We start from the raw sequence: 20,240 nt of genomic DNA on the forward strand, positions 1-20,240 counted from the left end.
AATTCTATGGATGTTTAGTGCACAAAGGTAATGACTAAAGTGTCTTATTTGGAATTTTCAAATCTGACTTCTCTATGTGGTCGTCTATGGAAATGGTCTTTCTGGGTCGAACTTCAGTTAAACTGCAGTACTGAGTAAGACCGTATGTGCAGTCTAAACCATGCTTCTAGACCGGAACCCTGGCCCCTTGGTTACATTAGCTAGGTAGTATGTGATTTAACAAAACAGTGAGGTGATGATGTCTGGTGGTATTTTGGCTCACCAGAACCTGATGTACTGCTCTCTTCCAGGTCACATAACGGTTTCAGACGGGATTTAAACCACATGCATAGGTTGACATACTCAGGCGATGACAGTCCACCTTCACATGCTTTGACAAGCGTCTCCTCACCCTGCAGAGGTCCGTCATACCTGCGCACCAAAAGACAAATTTAGCTCGAGAACCCAGGGCGGCATTCATACGTAATTTACGTCGTAATGCGCTAGTATTAGCATACCGAACATGCATGGATGGGAAAACTGGCTAGCATCGAATCATGATAGCACTTGGATTTTGCATGATGCATTTGCGAATTAATGAGCATATACTTTGAATACCACTGTCTAGGACGACTACACTATATTGACAACACCCATGTACATTTGCTAGCTAGCGGTTAATCGCTGATTGAGCAGAGTAATCCGTGATGCCATCAAATGGCGGAGTGTGGTTTGCTTACCCGATTTGTTCCAGAACATCTAAAATATCACGTTCCATTGTGGCAGACAACAATATCAGCAGATTCCTTCAAAGTTATAGATATAAACGTGAGTGTGTTGACATTGTGAGACACAAACATACATTATTAGCTTAATTCATCGGCTAGCTAAAACCATCCCGAGAGTCAGGAGTAACGGAAATTAAATCCGTAGTGGAACATTCATGTTGGTTACTTTTGTTCCGCTCAGTGTGTTCCCTTCATATAGATAGATAGAGGACTCTACTGCCCAAAAGCCAGCTTTAGCATGGGAAGGGTTTTGAAGTAGTGAAGTGGGACCAGTGTGTTATGAACAACATTAGTGTGAGCTTGAGCAACAATAGTGGAATCGCTGATTCGCCGTTAAAATAAAAGTCCCCCATTGAAACTGACGCAAACTGATACAAATAATGGAAACATGCCACAATAGGACAAGATAATGCTAAACAAGACTGGAATGTTATTATATAAATTAAAGAAAATACAATTATTAGTTAATCTGACCAAAGAAAATCTGTTTAAATCGCACTGTGGATGTATTTGACTTCAGAATTGCATTGGAGGCTTACTTGTATGCATTGTATAGCGTAACCTATGGATTGTGCACCCATGAAATGGGATATCAGCCTACTGGTCCAACTCTCCTTGTAGTTTAAAAGGACCCTCCCCCTTGTACTGTAACATAAATTGAACTCCCTCCCCCCTCATATAATTAACTCAAAATAATATTTATGACCAAAAATAGCAATAACTGTAGCAACCATGTGTTTATAAACGTGGAATTCTTCAGCATGCTTTTGTGGCACAGTTGATGCTACACAGGGATACAGGCCAGAAGGTTGAGGGTTTGCCGGCCACCACAGACGAGCTCACGCCATAGCCAGCTGCAGACATTGATCAGCTAGGGGGAAATCAGATTTTCAACATTTTGATGCAATATTTATAATTATATAAAATATATGCAATGTATTTTCCAACAACAATTTTCTGTGCCAATGCACCACACAACCAATAAACAAAGCATACCGACTTCGGGCACTCCAATGTCATGTTTTGCGTTTTCAACGCCACAATAAATAGACTATGTCAATCTCGACAAACAGAAATACCCCCCCCCCCAAAAAAATATATATATTAAAAAATTCTTATAATAATATACATCCCTCTATACCTTGTAGGCTTACTCAGTATCGCAGGCTTGGCATGACAATCTCCTCATGTCATTAAACGTGTTGGTGTTTTGTAACAGATGTCTCTACATTCATCAATTGGCTGCTGCACAGTTCGAATTGATTGATTGATTTTATTTGTGATTTTAAAAAATGTAAGTGACCGGGATTGCAAAATAAAGTCGCGGAGTTAGTTATTTCCATTGTGGTCCCTATTTTTTTAACATAAATTACATCTACAATTACATATATACAAACACATTACAGAGATAGAGACGAAAAAAGTGGGGAATGGTGAGTTTAAGTACAATTCTTACGAGCTTGTTTGGCTGGTAGCTAATTCTTTAGATGTTTCTGGCTGCTGGTTAACCATGATGTGCAGGCATAATCAAAGTGACACTGGATTAGCACACTTGCCAGTCTTTAGGGTGTCTATAGCTAGGTTTCCATCCAATTGACGACAGATTTTCATGCGAATATTCTAAAATCTTCATAAAGACAATATGCCATTTCAGTTTCCTTTAGGAAAATTTGGCACCGGACGACATGACAGAGAAGATTTTAATTTCCTGGACATTTGAGAAATTTCCTGGACATCCATGTGCATTCCGATCTGACCTGTCGCAGCCAGCACCATCAATAAATGAGGGATGTTGGCCAAGGCAGCCCCCCGCACCTCTCTGATTCAGATGTTGGGTTAAATGCGGAAGACACATTTCCTTTTCAGTTGAAGGCATTCAGTTGTACAACTGACTAGGTATCCCTCTTTCCCTTTCCCTAATGAGGCACAAATACATGTCCTTAAAAACAGCTTTAACAAACTACAATTTTTTCCCCCTTGTGTTTCGATGTGTAGCATGTGCAAAACTTTGCCTTTTTTTGGGGGGGGGGCTACTCTTCTAAAATAATAATTGTCCACCTCATGGTTCACATGTCAGAGATTTGAGCACTAAATGTATAGAGATAGAGAGATATAGATATGCCTGTGGCATGCTACAATACCGGCATGCATTTGTTTATGTCAGATGGCTACTGCATCTGCTATACAGATGTAGACATACAGAAGGAGGCATTTTCGATCAGAACATTTCATATAAAGATAATCATTACACTGTTAGTTTATAGGAGTAACTCTGGTATGCCCGAAACAGACTTCCACACATCAAGTTCAACTGTCAACTTAACATGTCATAGGCATGCAGTAGCTAAAGCTTAATAAAAGACACACCAGACCAAACCTTCACAAACGTTTCTAAACTTTATTAGGGTAATATCAAAAGTAAGTCCAGCAATTGTTTATAGGGAAAATATGAGCAGAAGAGCGAATGTAAACCAGAGAAAAAACGCACTTCCCTTGTTCTGTCCCTAATAGGCCTAGTTGTCTTTTGTTGAATTTATATAGCAACATTCCAACCTTGTTTAGAACATGATCTAATCCAATTGTGGCATGTTTTCACAATTTTTTATCAGTTTGCTTCAGTTTTAACGGGGGAGGCTTTTATTTTGAAGGCGAACTGCCGATTCCACTATTGTTGCTCATGCTAATGTGGTTCACAACACATGTTCATCTGGGTTGAACTTCCTATGGGTTAAAGAGATTCTCTGATACTTTTGTAAACTTTTTTGCCAGTAGTTCTGAAAGTAGTCTGACGAGCCAAAAGTTGTGCCTGAAAATGGCATACTACATCACATATATGCAGATATGTGCACCACGTCATTGCTCTCTCTCTCTCTCTCGCTCTGCTGTGTGTGCATCTTGCTAGCTGTCACTCAAATGGCGAGGGGCTGAAGCTCATTGACTAGAATTCGAATTGGGGGCTGGCCCAAGTGGGGTAATATGTAGGGAAAATCGTGCAGCACAGCTTTCAGAAAAACAGTCGCTTTCAAACTTGGGATTTCTTGGCTAATTAAAGGTAACACAGTAATTCTGCTCATAGATGATGCATGTATGAACTATTGATTGACACATCAAGCCCAAAGCGGGAGGATTAAAAAATATTTAGTAGTCTAAGGGACTGTGCATTGTTTATAATGAGGGATACCTGGAGAAAATTGGATCTCTCTGAAATGAAAATGGATGGCCATTGGCTATTGTTAAAAAATCAATCAATCAAGTTTATTTTATATAGCCCTTCGTACATCAGCTAATATCTCGAAGTGCTGTACAGAAGCCCAGCCTAAAACCCCAAACAGCAAGCAATGCAGGTGTAGAAGCACGGTGGCTAGGGAAAAAAAGAGGATAGTCTTAACAGTGCTAAAGTTGTCTATCAACTGTAAAAATGTAGGCAACAGAACCAGCTACAACTGAGGAATCTGATCATCAATGAATTCAAGAAAATTACATTCATTGTTTAACACAGCAGCCACATATCATCAGATAGGCCTACATGCACTTGTGGGGGAAAAAACATTTGGGAAACTATCATTTTCTAATCTATTATATTTTATTCCACTATATTGTTGTTACAAAATAGATTTGTGTTGACTGTGACTAGGCTAAATTAGCAAACTAGGCATCCATAGCTCACCACATGATACTCAAACCAGGATGGCCACACTCGTGTTTCTAAAAGTGAATGACTGTATAGCCTAATAAGGCATTTTCATTTCATTATTATGTCATTCTAACTATTTCATGTTATACAGCCTAAATGCTAAATGCATAGGCATGTTGTTGAAGTGCTGTTCTTAAAAACTTCTTATGGCTGCATCCTGCTACCGGGATTGATATGACAACAGCCAGTGAAAGTGCAGGGCGCCAAATTCAAACAACAGAAATCTCATAATAAAAATTCCTCAAACATACATGTGTCTTATATCATTTTAAAGGTAATCTTGTTGTTAATCCCACCAAAGTGTCCGATTTCAAATATGCTTTTCAGCGAAAGCACTACAAACGATTATGTTAGGTCACCACCAAACCACAATAAGCACAGCCATTTTTCCAGCAGAAGATAGCAGTCAGAAAAAGCAGAAATAGAGATAAAATTAATCACTAACCTTTGATTATCTTCATCAGATGACTCATAGGACTTCATGTTACACAATACATGCATGTTTTGTTTGATAAAGTTCATATTTATAACAAAAAATCGGAGTTTACATTGGCGCGTTACATTCACTAGTTCCAAAAACATCAAGTGATTTTGCATAGCCACATTGTTTCAACAGAAATACTCATCATAAATGGAGATGATAATACAAGTTATACACATGGAATTATAGATATACCTCTCCTTAATGCAACCGCTGTGTCAGATTTCAAAAAAACTTTACGGAAAAAGCAAATCATGCAATAATCTGAGACGGAGCTCAGAACAATAGCCAAATTAGCCGCCATGTTGGGGTCAACAGAAACCAGAAAATACATGATAAATGTTTCCTTACCTTTGATGAACTTCATCAGAATGCAGTCCTAGGAATCCCAGGTCCACAATAAATGCTTGATTTGTTCGATAATGTCCGTTATTTATGTCCAATTAGCTACTTTGGTTATCGCGTTTGGTAAACAATTCCAAAGTCACAAAGCGCGTCCACTATAACGTGACAAAATGTCCAAAAGTTCCATAACAGTCAGTAGAAACATGTCAAACGATGTACTGAATGAATCTTTAGAATGTTGTTAACATACATCTTGAATAACGTTCCAACCGGGGAATTAGATTGACTTCAGTTGAGCGATGGAACGGAGATGCCTATCAAATGAACGCGCGTGGTCAGCTCGTGGCAGTGGTGACTAATTCCTGTCTCCTTCGGCCCCCCTTCACATTAGAGTCATCCGACAAAGTTCTATTGACTGTTGACATCTAGTGGAAGCCGTAGGAAGTGAAAACTCATCAATATCTCACTGTAATTTCAATGAGAGCTTGGTTGAAAATCTGCCACCCTCAGAAAAAATTCAAACAGGAAGTGGAACTTCTCAGGTTTTTGCCTGCCAAATGAGTTCTGTTATACTCACAGACATAATTCAAACAGTTTTATAAACTTCAGAGTGTTTTCTATCCAATACTAATAATAATATGCAAATATTAGCAACTATGACTGAGGAGTAGGCCGTTTACTCTGGGCACCTCTGTGCACCTTTCATCCAAGCTACTCAATAGTGCCCCTGCAGCCATAAGAAGTGAATGAGTTGTTGAAATACTAAGCCTCCTGCCAGCCTGTACTGTGTCACAAATGCTTCACAATTGGTTTCTATAAATGGCAGACTATATCCTTGAAATAATAATAATCATTTCTTGGGTTACCTGGCTTGGTCCTGACTTATCTAGACTTAGTATGTTGTTTAATAGCCTGTTGCGACGCTCCCGCACTTTTTTTCAATACGAGAATTCCCGAGACTTTTGTGAATGGTCAAATTATTTCTGTAAAATTAATTCTGATAAATTCTAAATACATTATATTTAGGGCTAATAAAATTCCATGAAAACGATAGAATTACAAACTAAATGCATATGTAGTCTATAGCAGCCTAGAGGTAGGTAGCCTAAATGGTGGTTTCTTCCCTTTATTCTTTCTCTATGGCGGTGGCATGAATGATGAACTAACTGTAGGCGTGTGTGCAGAGGCGCGTCGGTCGTTGGCGTGACTACTTTGAGTGTGCCAAATCAGACATAACAAGAATAACCACAGACAGAAAACTCTACCAGGGGTGGCTAAAACCGCTGTCCTCAAAACAGTCTTGTGCGACGCACTTGAATTTGCCCTACTGTCCGAGTGCTTAGCTTACAGAAACGTACCACCTCTATTGTACATGCAGACTATCTGATCTACTGCATTGACCTTACCATCACACCAACGAGATCTAGGCTCCAAATGCACTCGTGTCTGCCATGATGTTCATAAAACTCCACGGACCACCCAGAACGATACGTGACCACTGCTGTCCTTTCAGCACCACAATTCGAAGGGCGCTCACGTCACTCAAAATAACCGTTAAGGTGTTGCCTATGTCTAATTAGTCCAACTCATCACTTATTATTATGATTGTTGTTATTATTATAACAAATAGAAGATTATCACGTCACACAATGGTGCTCGTTTATTTTAATTGTTTTATTGAACCTTTATTTTGACAAGGGGTTATTGCTGTCTCTTCTCCAGATGAGCCCTGTATAGCACCACGATACACTTCAGTTTGGAGGATATATTAGCACGGGTGTTGTTAGGCCCACTCTGCAAACCGTGCCAATATATCCTCCAAACACCGGCTTTGAGGGCATTATCACTTTTATACAATGGGTTACCAACATATTCAAATAATGTTTTACATATTTTCATTAAAAACGTTATTTTGATTAATGTATTCATATTTCATCCTTCCACAATATATAGTCCTGGCACAAGTCTAGGGTTGCTTCCCAAGCCAGCTGGTCGGTCGTTCTATTATTCGGTTGCCAGAGACTCGACCCAGTCGTTAATTATTTTTGTTCTGTATCTATTGACGCGACCCAGTCGTTCTTTCCAAATATTGCCTGGCATTGTTCTTATTCCTTGCTCACTAACTAGCCAACTACGGCTAATTTACAGTCACGTCAAACAGTGCAGCCATAATAACAACAAAGTATTTTGCGTTTGTATTTGTTTAAGCTGTTTTCTAGTGACATTTATTTGGTTACATCCATAACATTGAGCTAATGATGCGCAAATTCACTTGGCATAGAAAATGTGTTCTCTTGTCAGAACACTGTTGTTCAGAGAAGCTAGCCAACAACACAGCTAACACAATCACTCAAACTGAAGCTGGAAAGACTCCAAACTAGCTGCACTTCGTTTCGTTTGACCTGTTTTCTATTGACATTTCTTTGTATATATCCAGAAAAATCATGCTGATTCATGATTTCGACTGGCTGAGAAAAGCTGTCCTCTTATCCAGACTTCCAACCCCTACACATGCATTACTATGGATCAGCTGGAGATCGAATTTCAATACTGAAACAATTTTGCAGATGTCAGAGACAGACAGCAAGGTTTATACAAATCTCCACAATTGAAAACTCATTCTTAGTCTAAAATAAATGGGAGATGTCTAGATGCTTTTTACAGTGGAAATCAAGTTTATAAATTGTCTGGCTGGGTTGACGAGACAGTGGATTGCGCTGTGAGATGGAACAGAGTCAATAGGCATGTCAATGTCATAGAGTTCGCAGGTGGTAAATTGTGGAATAGACATCGACTGGAATGCGGTTTTAACGAATCAGCGTCCAGGATTAGACCCATCCGTTGTATAAATCAAAATACAATAAACACATTAAACTACACAATAAAATACACGTTATTATACACGACAATGCTCGAAAAGCACAGCACAATTATTAAAAAAACAGACACATTACTCAGTAAAAAGGTTCCCTAACAACCATCTAAAATGTCCTAGAGGCACCAATTCCTCCTATTTTAAAGTAGATCATTCCACAGGTAAAATGCAAGGAAATTAAAGGCTTACAGTAGACTATAGTTCTGTCTGTCAAACAGATAGGCCTATCTCTTATTTCTTGAATAGGAAGAAATAGGCTCCAACACAAAGTACTCTTGTTGTTAGTAGCCTAAAGTCAAATTAAAATGACGTCTGTTTAAATGAATTAGGCCTTCTGGAATTAGCCTAGTTTCAGCACCCATGCGCTGTCCATCTCCATGGTTGCTGTGTCATAGTAATGCAAGTTATGTAAATTACTCAAGTATGGCTTATTGTGAGGTCAATAATTCTGACAAATAGCTTCATTATGGGCAACAAAACATATTGTTTTTCTTCAACTGAATTATAGCAGTAGGAAGCTTAGGACCCCAGGAAGAACTAATGGGGATCCGGAATAAAATACCATCTTCATGCTCTCCTTCTTAAACTGAACAAGACATCAGTAGGCCCAGTCCACGCACACAGATATAGCATTTTTGAACAAATCGACTTGCCTCGTGAAGTGCCACCGTATACAGCACAGGCATTGGTTAGGCAGTACAAAAGGGTATATTTACATCAGCAAGAGCAGGGCAGGCCGGGGCTCATGCTTGGTAACGCCTATCCATTGCGGTGTGTAATGCAGTTTTGCATAGTTTAAATACACCATCCCATCAGGGCAAAAACTCTGGCAGGAAGTACATTTTCTAAGAAATATAACTTTGCCCTGTGCTTCTCTGAGCATGCTCTTCATATAGCCTAGGCCTATAGCCTACAGGATAATTTTATTGAGACCACACTAGGCACATTATACTGCGAGCCCAGCAGAGAATCAGGGATGAGGGGTATCATCGGGAACACATGAAATACTATTATAAGCAACTCATTCTTAAACCCTGATGAATATGACATTTAATCAATTACAAATTACATGACCCTCCCCTGGACTAAATTTAAAAAAAATACTACTCTCCCCATGCCTGAAATTGAGAAAGCATGACCCTCTCCGGGTTACAGTTGTGTACATTTCTCTCCCTAAGGAAGAATCACATGATTCCATCCGGGTTATCAAGAAGGATTAGCAGATGAATTATACTGGTGAGCAAACATTCCATAACTGCAGGTGGCGGTAAATTGCCAACCTTGGCTTTATACCTGTTCAAACAACACCACCATTGCTCATTTTGGCAGCTATTTTAGATGTAGTTTTAGTGCTAATTTTAGTCTTAAAATATAATTTAGTCTTAGTCACATTTAAGTAATTTCATCCTTAGTTAGTTAATTATCAGTCCACTAAAACTCTGGACAGTTTTAGTCTAGTTTTAATCCCAGACATTTTAGTGACATTATAGTCAGTGCATTTTTTAATATTAAATAATTAATATTTAGGCTACCTCTAACTTCCATCATGTGCACATTCAGATAGCTTTGTCCAACTAGGCCTACTAACCCCTCGTATACCTTAGCTGGCAACATTGATATTATGGCAGATTGTAACCAATGCAGGCCATAATTAACCATACAAGCTATAAAACCTTGGCCACAGGTTGAACAATTTACAGCTCTGATTTTCTCTCGATCATAACCATCAATGGGGGTAAATAAGTGGTTTCTTTGAAAATGGGAGAATTTGAGCTTTCCAAAAAATGCCAGAAATATTACTTTACTCATAATGAGCAACAAATAGCATAAGCTTTTCACATAGGAAAAAAGCAACTGCAACTCGCATATGCGGACTGCAGTGCGAGAGCAGCAACACCGCGCATATGGGAAAATAGAGCTTCTGATGTGATCAAAGCAAAAATAGCCTATACATGAAAGTAAGAGAGAGAGTATTATTATTATTTCTAGTTGAGGTTACTTAGGCTTACAAGTGAAGTGGCCTGGCTTAGCATCAGTTCAAAAGATTGTCAGTGACTGAAGTGACCGCCTGGGAGCTGTGTGGGAGAGCCAGGCAGATCAATCCATAGAGATAGATAGAGGACTCATCTTTTTGTTTGTGCCATTATAGCGTGTGTGACAGCATGGGCAGCGCCCTTGAGGCTACAACCCATAGGAATCCCCACCCAGTTGACTACTTTAAAAAGGTGGAAGGATGGTGGAAGCCCTCAATGGCGCTGCCAATGCTAAAACCGCCTTTCGGCCACTAGAGGCCTTTATCATTCACTATGGTTCAATCAGACCTTGCAACTGAAATATGTCATTTCTTCCAATGAGAGGATTGCATGCAATATTCTGCATGCATTCATTCTTATGATTGGAAAAAAAAACAGATGAAAAGAAGCTTCATGTCAAATTAAATGTCCATTAGTCTCGTGAAATTCTCGCCTCACATTTTCATAGACTAAAATGAAAAGTCAATTGTAATGGTAATTTTTTCCCCAGGGCTTCTAGTCACATTATCATCATAGTTTTAGTCAGGAAAACTAGGTTGTTGATGAGTATTTTGTCATAGTTATTGACAAAATTTAGTAGTAGAACATTTTAGAAAATGTCTACTTCAAAATGGAGACGGCCTCAATGGCGTTGCTCATGTCCTCACAGACGCCATAATGGAAAATATATAATGATGCGATGTCTAAGTATGGTTCCCACTAATAACCTCCCGGTACAGGAGGTTGGTGGCACCTTAACTGGGGAGGACGGGCTAGTGGTAATGGCTGGAGCGGAATGGTATCAAATACATCAACACATGGTTTCCACCTGAGGTGGCAAGATAATGATAGAAGTCTTTAAAATAATCCCACAAGACAACAAGATTAAAACTCACCATTTTATTATGATAATGTTATTTGATATGTCAAATTACAAGTGTATGATGTAACAAAAACAGTTACAAACATATGTATGCATATTTACATGATATATTTATGAAAAGTAACAAGCTACATCTGTATGAAGAAAATACAACTATGACATGAGTTATTGAACTATACATTTTACATCATATACTTGGAATTTTCAAACCATGATAGAAATACCTAGACAAATATAAACCAATATAACCAGAACAAGAGCTGTTAAGTTTTAGATGGAAACTATGATGGACGTGAGGCACTTTTTTCGAGGTTGTCAGGGTGTGAAGCCAATGGCACTAAGAAAATGAAAGAAAAGATGCACGAGAAAGAAAATAAACAGGCAGTGTTTACAGAAGAATTAGAGTATCATTTTTACTGCAATTTTCAAAACACAAATGTTTTCCACTATTTAGAACTAATCACAGAAATGTTACATCATCAAGCGCCATAAGAAGAAAAAAGCCTACATACATCAGTGCACCAAAGCATTGGAAAATGTAAAAGTAACCACTCAACTGCTGTGAAAAGTAACCTTTTTAAGCAATACACTGAAGAAACAAGTTTATATAGGCATTTCATTTTAACCTAGACAAAGTCGAGAATGTACATTTGTATGCATTCCAAAGATATCCAAACTTTAAGATTGAAAGAAAGAATAATAAGACTAGCAGCAGTGGTTAAAAACTGAAGTCTTACATATGCAAAGTTAACTGACAGGTAAAAAAATATATTAAAGCAGACAGACATGTTGCATATATAATACAGTACATGATAGCGAGTTGCACTGTGCTGGTTAATGCAGAATGAAACAGGCTATTTCAGTATCTCTCAGCTAAACTTGTAGAAATGTACATCCTACATTTTGCTTCTCAGCCAGCAAGTTTTTAAATCAGGTTCATCAAACCTTGGTTCAGCTTGCAATATGCAGGGCAATCCAAATTACAATATGGGATGAGAACAAAATGAAAATGGACAAACAAACCGAAACGGGTGAACACACGCACACACACACACCTAACACACACTCGTGGTCATGGTTATATGCTGTCAGAGAACTAGATATTGTTTTAACAGTCTTTCAGAGCAGATTTTCTCTCTCCCTCCCAACACAATAAAATTAGTGATTGTATCTAGCAGCTTTATATATAAACCTTTTAAAAATAAGTGGACTGCCACTACTTTGACATGTTAGCACTCTAGCCTTCCTTCCTCGGTACAAAACTAGAAATAAACTCTATTCAACGCGCAATAGTCATTTCAATCATCAACGCCCTCTACTTTTCAATGTGAAATAATACTACAAGGTGACCTATGTACATAATGCTGTCAATTGAAGCTACAGTATATGCTGACAGCAGTGATAAATACAGCTCTATCTTCATTTCCAAAAAACTAAACGGGATTATTATCAGGTATTTAAATATAGTGTTACTTATTTACAGGCATTTGGATTTTGGTACCTGGGTAACATCTATATAGCATTATTAAAGTGTCCTGTCACTGACTCAGTGTGGAGAGAGGTCTATACGTTTCCCATGGTCAAGAGTTTGCATAGAAAGTAAAGAGTGCCCAGCATGGGGCATAAGGGTGGGATTTGGAAGAAGTTGACTGCCCCCGTCCAGTCTGGAGACGAGGCCGAGTTGCCACTTCCTTTTCTCGAGGAGTGGCGGGCCGAGGGATGGGGTTCATCTACTGGCCAAGGTACAGGGCGGCAATGACAAGCTTTTCAAATTGGGAAGGGCGATTTTCTATCAGTTTGATAGTTCGGTCTAAATGATCAAAGAAGACTCTTTGTTCTCAAACATTATTCAGGTGCACAGGCAGACAGTCTAAAATCAACAGTTGATGCTGTTGTGTGGAATTAGCAATAACACTGTCTTTTTGAGGTGCAGTATCAAATTAATACAACTGGGGGTCTGTCTACAGTCATTCATTGGTTGTTATCGTGGCTATTGTTCTTCTGTGTGAAATACGGATTTGAACAAGGACCTTCATATCTACCAATCAGGCTTCAACAAAGTCTGTTTTGTTACAACTAGTCAAAACAGATAACAGTTTCTACGATCACTGTGCTTGTGCAACAATCATACTGGTATGCTATAATAACCTATAGCCAAATGTACTTTCTTTCTGTGACCTTTAAAACGATGCATCCATTAATTCACGACTGGGCCAATGTTAAATGATGTATTCTAGGAGTTACCGTGAACAAGCTGCAAAATGACCTAATAACAGCAGTACATTTGACTCATTCTTACAAATGCTTCAACCACAAAGGGACAGACATACAGTACTTTTGAAACTTGGAGATGGTGCTGTAACCAAAGCTTGGAGACCAGTGCTTTCAAGGTGGGGTTTTCCTCACACAATTTTAGTTTTAAATTGGTGATTTCTTGTTGCCGACTAATTCAAAAACATTTCGTTTTCCCCAAACTAGCCTAATTTTAGTCACCAAAATTACATGTAAAAACTTGCTGGTTGAGTAAAATTTCAGCTTTATAAATTCAAAACATAAAATGAGCAAGAAAAAAAGACAAACACCAGTTTCACCATGAAGCAAACATTTGATTGAGTCAAAATTGAAAATCTGGTAAAGTACATGGAATTGTGAAGTATTGGTCTCATTTGTGTAAGGTGATTCAAGGAGTGTTAACATTAACTCTTGACTTGGGAAAATCATTTTGGGGGGGATGGAGGATGGCAAAATACATTACCATGTTTTCCCTTCTGCTCATGGAATCGATCCCTTTATGTTGGAATGCAAATAAGTGGTCCAAATCGCCTTACCAAAACAAGGAAATAGTTCTAACATTATCTATGGTGAACGTCAAAAGCTATGTCATACTGTACCCGTCAAAAGATAAAGGTGTTACGTTCTTTTTTTGTTCAACATTCGATGAATAGGAAAAATAAGGAAACACGTACACATCCACCACAGCAACATCTCTGAACTGTTAAATGACTCTGTAACAATGGCGTTATGGTTAAAATACCATTAGAATTGTGTGAAGGCTACCTTTAAGGGGGGGATAAACATTTCTAGTGCACTTTGTCTAATAATTACACTGTCGGCCAATGCTCGAGTCAAAGGGAAGGCCACTGTTACCCAAACAAAAATTCACAAAAAAGCAAGAAAATATCCCTTTCAGCATACTGGAACACTAAGTATGTTACCTTTCCGCACAATTGTTTTGTTTTGTTTTTGTTGTCGTTTGATATTCCTTCATAAAGTTACACATTACTTCTAGAGAGAGTCTGACATGGTGGCCTGCCTGTGTGTATTATGTACGAGTGTGAGTGTGTGTTTAGTAATATCACCATGCCTGTTAATCACAACGCCTTCTCCTCGCGTTCAGCTCCTGAACTTAACTTCACACTCAGAGCCCGTAAAGCACGAGGTTGGTCTTCCGTTGCTCTCTGCGTCGGAGGACACAAACATCTCCAAAAGACATCCAGAGCCAGGGTTCTATAACAACATGTCACCCCCCTTTGAGAGGTGAATGGAAAAACAAGCTTCCGCTTTCCTGTGTTAGCTAGCTGTGTTGTGGGTAGGTCGTCCCGGGTGAGGGGGGTCAGAGTTCAGTCAGGTCACCCGGCGGCCTTGTGCTTGCCCCCGCAGCATCGGCAGGCCTCCCCACAGTGGTGGCAGGCTCTTAGCGGCAGGTAGCAGCACATACAAGGAGCGATGAAGGACAGCGCCACCAGGGCCAGCCAGCGCAAGCAGAACTGCTCGTCGGCCGTGTCACACGAGCACGGGTCCGAGAAGTCTCCCTCAGAGTCGGACATGCAGTGGTAGAGCATGCTCTCGGCACACAGCATACAGCTGACTTTATAGATGCACTGCTTGATGGGGTCTGGAGCGTCCTGGCACTGCCCCCGTCGGTTGTCCTCATGGTTGAACATTTCCCGGCAGTAGATACAACGTGAACGCTCACCATCCTCCCGCCGCCGCCGCCCTTTTTTGGACTTGAGCAGCGGCGAGGGCTGGGTCTTGATGGAGGAGTTTTTACCCAGCCCTAGCCCTGTGCCCATACCCATACTCCCAGGGCCCGAGTGGGACTCCATGCCCGGCCCCTCGGGGAAGAGGTACTCACACTTCTTGGTGTCCAGTTTGTGGAAGGAGGCGGGGAAGTCAGGGTCCTCTCGCTCCACATCATGCTTCCACATGACGGGGTGGCGGTAGTCCTCGTAACCGCGGATCAGAACGTCCTTACGAGGGTTGATCCTAACGATCTCCTCCTCGTCCATGTGAAAGCTCACGTGGCGCGTCGACTTGAAGGAGACCTAGTGGAGACAGTTATTATACTATTGTTTATTCAGTTCAGGAGGGCGCACAACAGACATTTTAGCATGTTGTCAGCATATATTGAAGTTAATTTTAGTATGCATCTTGACTGATCTTTACTGTTCTTCCATGTCATGTAATAAAAAATGCTTCAGAATTAGTATACTTAACTAGGTTTAATCTCCAACAGTGATAAAGGGCTAATGATATACAATAATATAGTGTGGGTCTAGAGACGTTTGATACTGACCTGAGGAGGCAGGTAGCGCCGGTTGCTGGAGGGGAACTCGTCAAAAGGCTGAGCGCGGACATAGCAGCCTCGGCAGGGCTCAGTGGACACCACACTGTGGACACTCAGGGGGGAGAAGGGCTCCTTCATAGGTGTACAGATGGAGGGCGGCTCCTCACACAGGGGCTGCAACACAACCACACACAACCAGTCAGACATCGGCCACATCTATCAACTTCTAAACTCAGCAAAAAAAAGAAACGGCCCTTTTTCAGGGGTCTTTCAAAGATAATTCGTAAAAATCCAAATAACTTCACAGATCTTCATTGTAAAGGGTTGAAACATTGTAAAGGGTTGAAACACTGTACTCTGGAGCGAGATCGATTTGGAGGTGGAGGGTCCGTCATGGTCTGGGGCAGTGTGTCACAGCACTATGGGACTGAGCTTGTTGTCATTACAGGCAATTCCAACGCTATGCGTTACAGGGAAGACATCCTCCTCCCTCATGTGATACCCTTCCTGCAGGCTCATCCTGACATGACCCTCCAGCATGACAATGCCACCAGCCATACTGCTCGTTCTGTGCGTGATTTTCTGCAAGACAGGAATGTCAGTGTTCTGCCACGGCCAGCGAAGAGCCCGGATCTCAATCCCATTGAGCACGTCTGGGACCTGTTGGATCGGAGGGTGAGGGCTCAAGCCATTCCCCCCCAGAAATGTCCGGGAACTTGCAGGTGCCTTGGTGGAAGAGTGGGGTAACATCTCACAGCAAGAACTGGCAAATCTGGTGCAGTCCATAAGGAGGAGATGCACTGCAGTACTTAATGCAGCTGGTGGCCACACCAGATACTGACTGTTACTTTTGATTTTGACCCACCCTTTGTTCAGGGACACATTATTCCATTTCTGTTAGTCACATGTCTGTGGAACTTGTTCAGTTTATGTCTCAGTTGTTGAATCTTATGTTCATACACATATTTACACATGTTAAGTTTGCTGAAAAACACAGTTGACAGTGAGAGGATGTTTCTTTTTTTGCTGAGTTTTTATTCAACACATCATACATTCCAACTTATACAAGGCGTCTTTATTATACTTCCAAATACAAAGCATAACACTGACTCACATTAGCTACAGATGCCACTGATATCCTAACTATATGAATTCCACATATGTCCACTAGGTGGCAGCCAGAGCCCACATTTCTCCCTGTGCTTCTGCCTGAGATGACTCAAGCCCCGTCTGTTGAGAACTCGAGTTCCTATCAGCCTCCCATGTGTTCCCACAGTCATTTTTATTGCTGTGAGATCTACAAACATGGGCCTGATAAACACATAGCCACTTCTAACCCTGTAGCCAGTTTCGCAGTCCCGTGTGGCTCAGTAGGTAGAGCATGGCGCTTGCAACGCCAGGGTTGTGGGTTCAACTTCCACCGGGGACCAGTACCAAAATATATGTAAGTCACTGTGGATAAGTGCATCTCCTAAATTAAAATGTAAAACATTCCCTCCTCTTTAAGGCTAAATGTGTCCTCAAAGGACACTTTTTTTTTTTGGTCTCAGAAGGTATTAACGGCATCATCCACAGACAGCTCCTAGTCAACTGAAAATGACAAATACTGTTAATAACTATGTAACACACACACACATATATATATAGACCAAATACATTCATACATGTTCAGAAACACACCTGTTAGGTGACAATGGAGTATGAGCCCAACCCCAGCAGGAGAGGAAGAAAGGTATGGAGGAGAGGAGATGGATAGGCAGCCATGACAGAGAGAGGCCTTATGGCCAGCACATTTCAGCACTCACACAAGCATGGTGCTCCCATCTGTGCACATGCCAGTACACGCACGCACACACACACACAAATTCTCACACACATATAGTACGCAACCTTACACGCAGTCACACAAAGATACATATTCTCACACACATAAGCATACACTCCCTGGCTCCATCCAGGCTTGTCCATCTCTCCCTCCCTCCCTCTCTCTCTCTCTCCCTGCGTGTGGAGGAGGCTGCTGGTTAGTCAGTGCACTGTGTAAAGTAGCCCACGCCAGTGTTTTAACGCACAGCGGAAATCTGGTTTGCGCCCAGCTGCTGTTACAGTAATTACTGTCCTGTGGTTGCTAAGAGATGCCTCTCTCTCTCTCTCAACAAAGTGTGTGCGTCTTGTTTCCTCTCTGCTTCTCTGAATGCTAAAATACTGTGTCACACACACCCAGTGTGTTAGACGTCTGAGCAGGAAGGACAGACTAAGAAGAGGAGTGGAAAGAAGAGAAAGAACAGAACAGGATAAAATAAGTGTGTGTACGAGAGGCATATGTATACGTACGTATGTGTGTGTGTGTGTGTGGTGTGTGTGGTGTGTGTGTGGTGTGTGTGTGTGTGTGTGTGTTGTGTGTGTGGTGTGTGTTGTGTGTGGTGTGTGTGTGTGTGTGAGACAGAGAGCACGGCCAACAAGTCTGCCGAGAGAATGTCATAAACCAGCTCAGCTGGAGAAATGCAGCCCATAACTTAAAAAGACAGATGACAGCTGTGTGTGTGTGTGTGTGTGTGTGTGGTGTGTGTGTGTGTGTGTGTGTGTGTGTGTGTGTGTGTGTGTGTGTGTGTGTGTGTGTGTGTGTGTGTGGTGTGTGTGTGTGTGTGAGAGTGTGTGTGAGAGTGTGTGTGAGAGTGTGTGTGAGAGTGTGTGTGAGTTAGGGGAGTGAAATGGGAACCAGATTTGGGCTTCCTTTTAAAGCACTGGGCTGAGCCCCACCATTCAAAGGCATGCGTGGGGGCCAATCTGGTTCTGATCTGACCCAGAGATGTCGAGGGGGAGATGGCGGGGAGCAACCTGGCGCAGGACCAACATCAGAGCTTCAAGCGCTTCACCCTCCCAGGCACACACGGGGGAAGGGGCTTGGCTGCTCCACATTCTGGAAACCCCATAAGGCACAGGTGTGTAGCCTATGTTGTGGTGTGTTGAATCAGCGATCATAAGGAGTCACAGGTCCAGGCATCTGCATGACGACCTCGGAAATATCTGGGTCCTCGGGTTCACAGTATTTCATTGTGACATCCCAAGCAAAAAGCATTCGATGTGTGTTAGAGAGAGAAGCAGAGGGAGAGAGAGTGGGATTGTGTATGACGAGTTCTTCAGTGTCACAGACGATGACTCATTCCTAGTATGAATCCTCGTAAACGCTGCTCAGCCCTGCTCTATACTGATTCTACAGGGCTTCTCTTCAGTAAGCTTTTCCTCAACCAAACTACCTTACTTGACTAAAACATGCACCGTTTGACCACCACCACCACTGGGGTTTGCTTCTTTAATCTCTCTTGAACTTATACCCCACCTCCTCTCAAATACTTGGCTGCATCAAAATCTCTGCAAACACAAACTACATCCTCCACAAGTCCTATCTTCTACATCCATTTGAGATAAGGAAAGGCTCATCCATCCTCCTCAGCTGAGGTCATGCAGTAGATGTGGTCTTTCTTTTTCATAAATCTGTCAAATGTTGCATCTAAACAAGGTTCTGCAAAGGCTAAGTCAGGACAGCAGCATCTTGTCAATGAAGTGTGTGAATGGCTATGAGAGTGTGTGTGGGCGGGGGGGGGGGGTATTTTTGCAGTATGTCAGCCTTTGACAGTGTATGTGTGTGTGGAGAGAGAGACTGGCGGTGGGTGTGAGGTGTCGGGGTGAGGGAGGGCAGGATGTGGGCTGATGAGGGCCCTACACCACACACAGGCACACACAAGATACAGAGCTGCGCATTTTACACACACACACACACACACACACACACACACACACACACACACACACACACACACACACACATCTGGACTGGGGGTTAAGAGGTTCCAGATACTAAGAGACCTGGTTGGCCATTGATGTCTGCATATGCTCGGAGTTTCAGAGTATCATGGGAAAACCAGACATCCTAAAACACTCTACATGGCAGACATGTTACAAGTCCCGTCAAGCTCGTACAGAGTGACTAGGCTAAATCCATTAAAAGGCCAAACAAGCCTCCAAAGTGCCCTACCTCCCGTGTCAACGTGCCCTACCTCCCGTGTCAACGCGCCCTACCTCCCGTGTCAACGCGCCCTACCTCCCGTGTCAACGTGCCCTACCTCCCGTGTCAACGCGCCCTACCTCCCGTGTCAACGCGCCCTACCTCCCGTGTCAACGCGCCCTACCTCCCGTGTCAAAGTGCCCTACCTCCCGTGTCAAAGCGACCTACCTCCCGTGTCAAAGCGACCTACCTCCCGTGTCAAAGTGACCTACCTCCCGTGTCAAAGTGCCCTACCTCCCGTGTCAAAGTGACCTACCTCCCGTGTCAAAGTGCCCTACCTCCCGTGTCAAAGTGACTCGTCTCATGGATCTTGGCTGGGCTACAGCACAAGGTCACTTTCAGCTAAATCAATTCATGTCAGAGTTTCGACAAAGAAATGGAACTGAACAAAACCCAACATATTTCTATGGCCTTCTTAGTCTGCGCACACACAGTTCTCGCCGTCCAAGTTAAATTCTGGGATGGAGCACATAGTGATGGCTGAAACATGTCCAGTTATGAAGAGGTGCAGGCTAACATCACACAGTAGATATGATTCCATGAACGTGTCCAG

The 20,240-nt window shown here is 41.8% G+C and overlaps 2 protein-coding genes across 3 annotated transcripts in view; both read right to left on the reverse strand.

The window, feature by feature from the left end:
* Nucleotides 1-897, reverse strand: part of fam98b (family with sequence similarity 98 member B) — an 11,766-nt gene extending 10,869 nt beyond the window's left edge. For both annotated transcript variants that reach the window (XM_023994244.2, XM_070445135.1), the window contains exons 1-2: nucleotides 720-897; nucleotides 263-411 (exon numbers count right to left, since the gene is read on the reverse strand). In XM_023994244.2, the coding sequence (XP_023850012.1) occupies nucleotides 263-411; nucleotides 720-757 (187 nt within the window). In that variant the 5' untranslated portion in view covers nucleotides 758-897. The remainder of the gene's footprint in view (nucleotides 1-262; nucleotides 412-719) is intronic.
* Nucleotides 898-11,059: 10,162 nt separating this feature from the next.
* The window catches only part of spred1 (sprouty related EVH1 domain containing 1), a 64,449-nt gene continuing 55,268 nt past the window's right edge, over nucleotides 11,060-20,240 (reverse strand). The window contains exons 5-6 of the mRNA XM_023994245.2: nucleotides 15,634-15,798; nucleotides 11,060-15,382 (exon numbers count right to left, since the gene is read on the reverse strand). Of these exons, the coding sequence (XP_023850013.1) occupies nucleotides 14,687-15,382; nucleotides 15,634-15,798 (861 nt within the window). The 3' untranslated portion in view covers nucleotides 11,060-14,686. The remainder of the gene's footprint in view (nucleotides 15,383-15,633; nucleotides 15,799-20,240) is intronic.

The sequence above is a fragment of the Salvelinus sp. IW2-2015 genome, linkage group LG9, assembly GCF_002910315.2.
Source record: "Salvelinus sp. IW2-2015 linkage group LG9, ASM291031v2, whole genome shotgun sequence".
Taxonomy (NCBI): Eukaryota; Metazoa; Chordata; class Actinopteri; order Salmoniformes; family Salmonidae; genus Salvelinus; species Salvelinus sp. IW2-2015.